Below are 11,081 nucleotides of genomic sequence, written 5' to 3'. Positions count from 1 at the left end.
AAACAGTATCTTTTTCAGGGAGAAAGGATATTGAATACTGCAACGCAAATCCTGCTTAGCCCTCTGCTTGGCCGCTGAGCTCTCACAACAGGAACTGCCCTGCTGACATCATCACAAATCTTATTCTTTATATCCAAGGAAAATGCATGTTGTCTTGATCTGTCAACATGATTTTTTTTTGGGGGGGGAGGTAAATTTACTTTTTGGTTTTTCACTTTTTATGCGTTTATTCCCCCAGCTCTTTTCCTTGCGCAGCTTTTAGCATCTTTTGAGGCTCCAGACAGATGCGTCATTTCTTTTTCCCCTTTCCCTTGTCTTTCCCTTTGCCTTTTTCTTTCCCTTTTCCCTTGCCTTTCTTCTCCTTTTCTTTTTTGACTTTCCTTATCATTTTCAAGACTTCAGCAAAAACGCCAATCCCTTTGCGCACCATGAAGCCACGCCAACAAGCCTGAACCTGGAAAAGCCAAATTGATGTTAAAATTGTCAAAAACTTATATTGCGGTTTCCTCCCCCACCACAAACTACACAACAAATACTTGGTGAGCAATGGATTCTACATCCTGCTGTCTTCCTAAGGTGAGCGGTAGCGGTAGGCAGTGAACACATGAAGTTGTTTTAGAGCCATCTAATCCTGTACACTCTTCTCTGGCCAGGAGTGGCTCTCTAGGGTCTCAGGTAGGGGTTTTTCACATCACATGCTGTTTCATCCTTTTAACTGGAGGTGCTGAGGATTGAACTTGGAACCTTCTGCATGCCAAGCAGATACTCTGATACTCAGACTAAGACTCAGTGTTGCTGCCACTGGCATTTCAGGGTCTCATCTCAGAGATGGTTAGCAGGCTTATGGGTTTGGAAGGGAATGACAGGCATAAGTCATACTCATCACTTTCTCCATGTCACTGGCCTCAGCAACGCTCACCTTGGTTTCCTGGGCATTGAATCAGCAGCGTTGCCTCTTACCCAGTAATGGAGGGGGACCTCCCTATGATACTCCCAGTCCCCTGCGCTCGCTCAATGGAATGGTGGCAGAAGCTCAAGGGAGTCACTTCCTGACTTCCAAGTAGTCTCTGCCCTTTTCAATGCTTCCAGGGATTGCCACCTGAGGCTGGCATCCATATCAATCCATCTTAAGTGCAGAGGAAAGTGGCTTGGAGTACCATTGGCTTGTGCATGAGTTACAGGTCACTTGCCTCCGACATGTCACTTTTTTCAGTTTAATTCAGCAGGAGTAGGAGGTGATTAATCTTGGTGCCGACTGCAGTCTGAGCAGAAGAGGGCCTGGAATTCCCCAGCATTTGTCTTACTGTTGTACATGGGTCTTCATAAACCTAGCTTACAATGACCCCAGAACTACAGGAGTCATTTGTGTAGCACCCTGTAGGAACTGGGATGCGACTTAGGAGCACCAGCAGGAAGGACTAAAATTAAGGCAAATGAAGAGATTTTGTTCAGACCCTTCCTTCTCCTCTTCCCAAAAGCACTGATCCCTCACCCACACACCCTGTGTTAATATAGACCTATAAAAGCACTGGCATGGTGCATTTGCTGGTTTGTGCCCACTGCTTCCAAATATTCTAAGGGCATCCCGCGGCATTTCAGCACATGCTCAATAGGGTGTGCCGCATGCTTCTTCTGTGGCTTTTTGGGGATTCCTACCTTGATTGCCATGGCCTTGTGTTTCCTTTCCTCCTGCAAATACTTAAATATCGCCTCTATCCCCTGAGTGAACACTTCCACGGGGGGATCCATCATCGGGTTTCCATACAGTGTAACGACCTGCAGTTTCGCTAGGCTATCCAAGTTCTCCGGGATTTGAAATAGCTGATTCCTCTCAAGCAGTATTTTTTGCAAACCTAAACATATAGAATCGCACCACTGAAATGGCCCACATGACCCATGCCCATGGTTTTTTCAGTAACAGGCCTGGTTAAAGTCAACTTGAACTAACAGATGGCTTCAGTGTCAAGCAGCTTGACGACTTCCTAGAACAGTGTTTCCTGAACAATATGCTGTCAGAGAAGCAGTTATGTGGCTGGCAGGTGAGAACTACGGCCAGTGTTAGCTCTAGATTTGCCAACCTTCAGATGGGGCCTGGAAATCAGAACTGATATCTAGATGGCAAAGATCAGTTCCCCTGGAGAAAATGGCAGCTTCAGAAGGTGGACTGTATGGCGTTAGTCCTCAAGACTTTTTTTGTAGAAAAAGCCCAGCAGGACCTCATTTGCATATTAGGCCACACCCACTGACACCAAGCCAGCCGGAACTGTGTTCCTGTGCATTCCTGCTAAAAAAAAAAAAGCCCTGACCCCACTGAGGCCATGTTCCTCCATAACCTTTTCCTCCCGAGGCTCCATACCCCACAAAAAAAATCTCCAGGTATTCCTAACTTTGAGTTAGCTCCTTCCCACTGCCTGAAAAATGCAAGGCAGTATTGTGGGCTTCCCATTTACAGTGTCCTACTCCAGCAAAGCTAAAACAAACCTTTGGCCGGTTCTCAGCCTTTTCCTTTATTCAGCCCTCCGCAATAGGGCTAAAGCAGAAGCTGGGCTCTTGTCAGAAAGAAAGGAAAGGGAATATCCTACCCCAGTCTTTTTTTCCTCCACAGAAGAAAAAACAAATGTTAAGAGAAGGTGGGAGGGAAGAAGAATTGGGTGCCCTGAGAACCAAAATTTTCATTTTCTTAAGAAAAGCAAGTTCTATACATATTTCAGAGCATCTCAGGTTGGCATGGGATCCAGCAAATCCCTCTTCTCTCACTTGCTTTCCCTCTCTGGCTCTTATCCACGCACTTATTGCACTGTGACTTCCAGTACTAAGAATCAGAGGCTTATGAGCATGTGCCATTAAGGCATCCAGCCATCCCTCCCCATTCAGGCCCTGGAACCCAAGAAGCCTACAAACAAGGGAACAGATTGAGAGGAGGACTTCTGACGTAATCGCTGAGCACTCTTGCCTTGGCATAGGACATCCATCATTTTCTTTACCTTGTATTTGGCATATGGAGTCAGGCAGCTCAATCAGAAAGTTGTCACGACAGTCCAGTATTTCCAAGTTACTCAACAGGCCTATGTTTGATGGGAGATACTCCAGTTCATTGTTCTCAAGGTACAGCTCTTTCAGGTTCTGGAATAAAAATACACGTGTATTTTCACAAGCGTGTGCTTGCAGTAACCCTCCTTTCCAGTATCTATCTTGGCTACTGATTATCTGAGGGTGAAGATATTGGTACCATTTTGTTTAGTGGGCTGGTTTGAGAGAGCCAAATATCTGTCCCCTATGCCAAGTTCTGAAGAAAGCTGTTCTGCAGCTTTCTGGAATTGGTCTGTTTGGTTAAGATTAAAATTGCTGTGGATGGGTGCCAGTTGGCTACTGCAGGGATCACCATTGTGGTGCTTGTGGGTGCCATGGCACCCACTGACACCTTTCCTGGAGCCGGTCAAAGTGTTTTTAGAGGCCGTTTTCCCACTCACGTTTTACTGGCGCCACGACCATCCTGACGCCGGCGAATCTGCCTGGATTTCGCATCAGAAGCTCCGGCGCTCCCAGAAGCGCCGGCTACTTCCGTCGCTAAGCCAGCGCAAACGGAAATCGCAAAGATGCAGGAAAACGTTTGCGCTGGCTTAGCGACGGAAAGCGCCGGCGCTTCTGGGAGCGCCGGCGCTTCTGTTGCGAAATCCAGGCAGATTCGCCGGCGTCAGGATGGTCGTGGCGCCAGTAAAACGTGAGTGGGAAAACGGCCAGAAAGTGATCAGGGCCAAGTAGAGCATTTGCCCAGCAAGGCTTCTAAACGGCCACTGGAGATCTAATTGGCTGTGCAGGTTTTTAAAAATGTTGCTTTGGCAATAGCTGCCACCACAGCACAAGGATCTTCATGGTATGACTGAAGGTAAGCTGTATGTATATATAAAAAACCCCTTATATATTCTCTTTTAAAAGCATCTTGTTAAACAGAGTTTTACTATAGATTTGCATAACCTTACTCCCTGACATTGTGTGGTTGGCCACAGCCACTGGTAGCAGCCATTATGCCTCTTGTGTCAGCCATTTTGTTGCTAAGCCCACCATGCTCTGTCAGAATTCCAAAGATGCTTGCAGGTTCAGAAAGATTGGGGACGCCTGCCATATGCTGTATGCGTAAATGCTATATGTTGCATGAATAAATACCATATTCCATATACATTTCGTATACAAGATATACAATATGTGCAATCATTACAAATCTACAATATCAACAGCAAAATGTAGGAAAGTAGACAAAAATATAAATGCATATAGACAGAAAGGAAATGGGAGAGGCTTCATTGTATCGTTATGTAGGATAACAAGTTCCTATAGCCTTTTTTCTTTGTAATGTTACCATAAACCCTCCTATCCTCCATCAATTTTGCATCACTCCACTATTGCTGAGATCTGAGCCCTCCTTATTTTCTTACCTGTAACTTGCAGATGTCAGTGGGTAATTCTGTAAACTTGGTCCCAAGGTCTTGCCCCATGTACAATTTCTCTAATGACTGGAGAAGAAAGATTTCCTCAGGAAATGAGAAGAATTTGTTACCAGTCAGGCTGAGACACTTCAACTGAGAAAGCCTGGCCACTGTTGGAGGTAACTGGACAGTTTCCCAAAAAAGTAATTAAAAATAAATTCATGTTAGTCATACGGTTGCCAGTATCCCAGTCCAGGTGGGGGTTCCCCAGGTTTTTGGGCTTCTGTCCACCCCCACCTATAGTCTAGAAACCCTACTCGTGGCCAATATACACACAATAGTGGCAGACCTTGGCTTTTAAACATAAGCCTAAACATGTGTAAACGCAACCTCCCCCCAAAATTTCATAGACATCATTAGGGACATGCTTGTGACACTCCAGTTCTCATACCAAGGAGCCTTATGCAAGAGGAAAGCTTTGTCATTAGCGGGAACAGATCCAGAGGATCTAACCCAGGGTGATTCGGCACTCATTTTGGTCCAGGATGGACTTCCTTTTTGGGGTGGAGCAAGCTGGTGATTTTGCACCAGTTGCTGCGCGCCGGCATTTTGCGTGGGGCAAACCCGCTATTTGCCCTGCCGCAGTGTAAATCTGTTTTTTTCAGGTTTATGCTGCGGCGGGGCAAATCGTGGGTTTGCCCCGTGCAAAATGCCGGTGCAGAGCAACTGGTGTGAAATCGCCAGCTTGCTCCACCCCAAAACGGAAGTCCACCCTGGACCAACATGAGTGCGGAATTACCCCCAGTATGGTTACTTCCTGATCTGAGAATTAACTTCTAGGATCTATGGGAATAGAGCTGAAGCCCAAAGACTTATAACTTTTTCTAAAGATGTCCTCAGAAACAAAAACAAAACGGGGACAGTGTTATCTACCGGAGATGGAGACCAGAAAGTGAGGACTGTCGCTGGTAAACAGTCTCTGAGGTAATTCAAAGCACAAAAGAGACATGTAAGTGGAGAATCCTGAACCCTACTCTATCCCTGCCCTGGCCTGGATTGTCCAAGCTAGCCTGATCTCATCAGATTTCAGAAGCTAAGCAGGTTAGTACTTGGATGGAAGATCACCAAAGAAGACCAGGTTGGTACACAGAGGCAAGCAATGGCAAACCACCTCCATTTGTCTTTTGCCTTGAAAACCCTATGGGGTCACCGTGATTCAGCTGCAATTTGGCAGCGCTTTCCATCACCGTTCTGTTTCTGTGCTCCTTAAAATCCATCTCCCAAGGTCTTGCCTACCCCCTCAGACAGGCTCCAATGGAGCGAAACAGGACTGAAAGAAAAGCAGGTGGGGAAAAGGAAGGTTAATTACCTCTTGCAAACACAGCTTTGCTTATAATCTGCTCCCCCCCAACCATTTTGTATATGACTGAAGGCTCATGTTTAAAGCCATAATTCTGCTGCTACAAGGTATATTTTAGTTCCCGTGTTTTGATACATTTCAGTAGATTTTAACTGATTTTTAATTTATTCTAGTTTAGGGTTGCCCCCCTAGTAGAGGCAGGGGTCTTCCACTCAATGTTCCCTCTAAACTGTGGAGTCTTGTGAGCAAAAGTTCTACTTTGTGAGCTACGGACATTAAAGTTGTGAGCTACTGCATAAATTAGTGTGCTCTGGGGCTAGTTCTCCTGAGCTAAGACAGAAATGTGTGAGCCGGAGGCAAAAAATCTGAACTAACTCACACTAACTCAGCTTAGAGGGAACACTACTCCCACTAATGGACCCCCACTTCCCCACCACCAATGAGGTGGCCAGCAGAAGGGGAACTTATCCTGAAAAAGAGGGAAATCCATCTGATCGGTACTGACATGTCGATATCACTGCTCACATGCCCCAGAAGTGATGTTATCACATCCAGCACATTGGGGTAACACTCTGGTATTTGGGCAAAACCTCTATGGTAGAAGCCAATTTTACCAGAGAGTTTTGCCCAATGACCAGAACGTTTCCCCAACATCCCAGACATGATAATGTCACTCCCAGGTCACATGGACAGGGACGTAGACATGCTGCTGTACATCAGATGGGCTTCTCTGCTGCTCCTGGTAAGTCACCCTTCCCCTGCCTGTTGCCAGCTAATTACATCACTGATTCATACCTCACAGATCGTATTGTCATCTAATGACAACACTTCCAAGTTTTCCATTGCGCAAATCTCTCTTGGGAACTCCTCCAGGAGATTTTGACTTAAGTCAAGTATCCTCATAGCTGTTAGCTTGGCAAATGATGGGTGTACCATCTGAATGGCACAGTTCTTCATGTAGACTACCATGAGTGACCTCCAGCGGCGGATCTGACGTGGAAACGCAGCCAGGTGGTTCCCAGATAGCCCAAATTCTTTCATTTCTGTCAGCTGCTTTAAACTTCGAGGGAGCTTGTACAGGCGGTTATGGGACAAATCCAGCATCACCATTTTCAAGCACTGGCTCAGGGCATCCGGCACAGCCGTCAGACTGTTGAACGCAAGAAAGAACTGGGCTAAATTTTCCAGAGAGACAATTTCATCTGGAATGGCACTCAGGCTGTTGTTTTCCAGATCTATTATTTCTAGATTATAAAGATGACAAAGTTCTGGAGGGAAATCTTCAAATCTGTTGCTTTGTAAGTAAATCTCTTTAAGTTTGGTCAGATTGATTATTTCCTTGGGAAGGTGATTCAAATTATTTGAGGAGAGTCCAAGCAGCTCCAAGTGGTGCAGGTGTTTGCAGATTTCCACTGGGAACTCATGCAGGTGTACATCATATAACCGGAGCCGACGGAGAGCCCTCAACTGACTAAGGATATCCAGGGAATTGGGAGAGAGTGGATTACTGCTTAAATCCAAGCTCTGGAGGGATTTCAGCTCTCCAAGCTCCTCACAGATCTCTCTGATGTTGTTCTTATTCATATAAAGAACTTTCAAGTTTTGAAGCCGGCAGATGCTTCCTGGAACAGTCTCAATCATATTTCTTTCCAGATGCAATTCCTCCATGTCTTCCAGTTCAAAAACTTGCAATGGGATGGCAGTCTGTTTTTTATTGGCTAGATCAAGGAAGAAGATTCGATTTGTGATCTGCACTGGAATGAGGACCTCCTCTTGTGGCTTCTTGTTTATGTCATTATAGCGTGACGCTTGTAGCAATGACAAACTGTCGACAATGGAACTGTTAGTATCTGGGACTTCGTCACTTGGAGTGGTGTAGCAGAGCTGGGGGATATCAACCATTTTATACTCTACTTCTAACTGCAAAAAAAGAGGAGGGCCATTGGAGAATTGTGAATTAACATTATGAGTATGAAGCTCTTGGATCTCATTCATAAATTCCAGCAGACTAGTGAGAAAGGGATGAAAAATATGACCATTAACCTGGGCAAATGCTTTCACTTTCCCTGACTGAACACACCTGAGGTAAACTTGCCCTGATCTGGGTAGTCCATGCTAGCCTGATCTCCTCAAATAAGCAGGGTTGACCCTGGCCAGAATTTGGATGGGAGGCCACCAAAGAATGACAGGGTTCTGATGAGGAGGCAAACAATGGCAAAACCACCTCTGAATGTTTCTTGCCTTGAAAACCCCACTGGGTTGCCATAAGTCAGATGTCACTTGATGGCAAAACAAACAAGGTAAACTTGTTGGATGAATATGAATGGTAAATTGTACCTTCAATGAAGCGTATTAAAAATAGCCTAAAAACAGCTTGTTCCAAACATTTTGGAAACATTATTCTTGAAAAGCTTGTTCCAAACATTTTGGAAACATTATTCTTGAAAAGATTTTGGTCCCTCCCATTTAATCTAGACAAAACTACTCCAATTTATCTTCACCGTGGTTTTAGTCAGATAAATCCAGGTGGGCAGCCATGTTGGTCTGAAGCAACTGAACAAAGCAGGAGTCAAGTTTCACCTTTAAGACCAACCAAGTTTTATTTAGAATGTAAGCTTTCGGGTGCTCTCTAAGCACACTTCATCAGACGAGGGGATCTGCCCCCCCTGCCAAATGCAACCTGATGCAAGAAAGGAGAGCCTCAAGCAAGCTCTCCTGTGTTGCCCCCCACAGTCAAAAGGCCAACAAGCCATTCACCACCCAAAATCACATAGGAAGTAGAGAAAGGCCTTCTCCGTAATGGCCCCCCACTGGTGGAATCAACTACCGGAGGAAGTGCGAGCCCTGCGGGACTTTAGCCAGTTCTGCAGGGCTTGCAAAACTACCCTCTTTATAAGGAGTCCTGAAGACGATACCTGCCATTGAAATATATTTACTGAATAGCACCTTAATTTATTGTAGTTTTTAACTTTTATGTAGTTTTAACTTCTATGTAACCATTTTAAATGTATGTATCAACTGTATTTTAAAATTGTTTTATGTAAATCATGGGATACCATATCTTGTTAGCCGCCCTGAGCCTGCTTCGGCGGGGAGGGCGGGATACAAATTAAAGTTTATTATTATTATTATTAAAGGGTGGTGTGGGCTTCTTCAGGGGTTAAAGAGGGCTGCTGGGGGCATAGCAAAGCCTTTGGTGGCTGGCTGCCCACTCTCCTAATCCAGGAATTGTTATGCAGCTGCACCTACTATTCATTGGACAAGGTAGGTGGGGAGGAAAAGGGGGAACCATCAGAAAGGTTCAGGAGCTGAGGTCCTGGGAGCTCCTGCTGAATCTGAGGCCTGCTTGTAACTCTAATTAATTATCAGTTGTGGGGACAGGGGAGGAAATGAATGGCCACTTTTTACTTTGTAGACATCATTGCTCATTTAAATTGTTTTGTTCTTACAGCTTTTTTTTGGCAAATGTATTATTATATGATTATGAATATTTTTTTCCCCAAAACAATGAGCAATGACTTTGGCTGCAAAATTGGAAGCAGCATTCACAGTGCAATCCTGGGAGCTGAAAGTGCACAGGGGCTAATCGCTATGCCTTGTATCTCCAAGATGCACTAGCACAGGGGTGGCCAAACTTGCTTAGTGTAAGAGCTACACAGAATAAACATGAATGTCAGATGCTTGAGAGCCACAAGACGGACGGAAGGAAGGAAGGAAGGAAGGAAGGAAGGAAGGAAGGAAGGAAGGAAGGAAGGAAGGAAGGAAGGAAGGAAGATGGGGGAGGGAGAAAGAAAACAACTTGAAATGTATTCTCCAAGCTGCTGGGTGGCTTGGCTTGGAGCAGTGATTTAAAGAGACAAATGCCTTTTCCAAGTCAGCTAATGGGGCAGTGAGGGTTTCATATGTGTGAAAGAGCTGCAGTTTGGCCACCCCTGCACTAGCATATCTCCAAGATGCACCAGTGGATGGCCTGGGCAGGGCTGTGCCCCAGCTAGGCACTGACATGGCAATCCGATAGCCATAAATATATTGCCAAAAATATGCATGAAACCTTGAGCTCTGACACTTAAGCCGCCAGATCACAAAACTCATCATTTAATGCAGATACCATTCAACAGGTTTACAATTTTTTTTAAGGAAAAAACTTTTAGACAGCTGCTGTCCTTGAATTTCACAATGAAATATATCGAAGTCTGTTAGACTTTGAAGATTTTGTATTGAAACAGTTGAGGAGCTGGCACCCTGTCACTGAATTGCTGGATCAGAATTCTGTAATTCTCTGACTGGACTGTGACATTATTGACTGGATTGGAGTTTCACATTCATTGGACCGGGATGGAGTTCTGTACCAGTCGAACTGTAACGAGCTCTTTACTGGTTGTATTGTTTGGGGGTGGGGTTTCCCCAGCTGACTGGTGGCAGGCAGAAGCCCTGAAAAGCAAGGGATCCTCCACCCCTGTCTGGGGAATGGAAAGCCTGGCCCTGGCCCCAAAAGTTTCTGGCTGTCCTCAGTCAGAGCCAGTTTCACCAGGCAGTGGTGGACTGGCCAGGGTGTCAGCCTGCCCGATGGCAAGTGGGCCCCTGATAAAGTGGGCCCCCCTTAAACATTAGGCAATATGTTAAAAAGGTTAATATCCTTTTAGTAGCTTGAAAAATAGAAGTCCCAGTATTATTACTGGAATGCAACTAAAAGTTACGTTGTATTTAGGGTTGCCAGCTACCAGGTGGGGACCTTTTTTCCACTTATGTATTTTTTGAAAATTTCATTTATTTCTTATAAAAATGAAATGATAGCCTTAAAGTTGTGGGTGGGCTCCCTTTGTCTCCAGGCAATATTTTTAGACCCAGTCCACCACTGCCACCAGGTCTATGGTTAAGGACAGCAATGGTTTCTAGCTAGCCTGGGTCTTTCTTTCCTTGTTCCCCATTGGTAAAAGGATACTAAATTCTGCGTCTTTGGTGCCATCTGAAATTGTTAGTTGAATTTTTAAACCATTTGTGAATGCTATTGGAAATGTTATTCCCTGCCCTGAGCCCCGTTTACAGGGGAATGTGGGTTATAATTCAAAATAAATAAATAAAGTTAGATGGCATGCTGAGTTTGTTATTCTTTCACTATTGGCTGTTTCTGCAGGAATTCTGACACGACAGTCAACCCTGTGTTTATCAAGAGCCAACAGGCCCTTTTCAAATAGGAAGTGAAGTTGATTCGCTTACGTACCTCTGATGTCACAAAACGTCCTGGAAACCAGAGCCCTATCTGTTTTTCAAGCAAGCTTTTCAGCACCAAGAGTGGA

At 45.0% G+C, this 11,081-nt stretch overlaps 1 protein-coding gene across 1 annotated transcript; it reads right to left on the bottom strand.

Moving 5' to 3' along the window:
• Positions 1 to 289: 289 nt before the first annotated feature.
• On the bottom strand, positions 290 to 7,686 carry LRRIQ4 (leucine rich repeats and IQ motif containing 4). The gene is made up of 5 exons (XM_060242711.1): positions 6,580 to 7,686; positions 4,434 to 4,607; positions 2,985 to 3,123; positions 1,657 to 1,853; positions 290 to 454 (listed from the first exon to the last, which is right to left on the bottom strand). Exons 1-5 carry the CDS (start codon positions 7,684 to 7,686, stop codon positions 290 to 292), a joined length of 1,782 nt encoding a protein of 593 aa, XP_060098694.1.
• Positions 7,687 to 11,081: the final 3,395 nt, after the last annotated feature.

The sequence above is a fragment of the Heteronotia binoei genome, chromosome 6, assembly GCF_032191835.1.
Source record: "Heteronotia binoei isolate CCM8104 ecotype False Entrance Well chromosome 6, APGP_CSIRO_Hbin_v1, whole genome shotgun sequence".
NCBI classification, from domain to species: Eukaryota; Metazoa; Chordata; class Lepidosauria; order Squamata; family Gekkonidae; genus Heteronotia; species Heteronotia binoei.
This window is presented reverse-complemented; position numbering and strand designations above follow the sequence as displayed.

Bases quoted from the DNA above. Each gene is read 5' to 3' on its own strand.
- LRRIQ4 (XM_060242711.1), bottom strand. From the start codon at position 7,686: ATGGTTGATATCCCCCAGCTCTGCTACACCACTCCAAGTGACGAAGTC. The intron at 4,608-6,579 runs GTATGAATCAGT...GAAACTGTCCAG, and splicing joins ATGACAATACGATCTGTGAG to TTACCTCCAACAGTGGCCAG. The intron at 1,854-2,984 runs GTAAAGAAAATG...CTATATGTTTAG, and splicing joins CTCCATATGCCAAATACAAG to GTTTGCAAAAAATACTGCTT.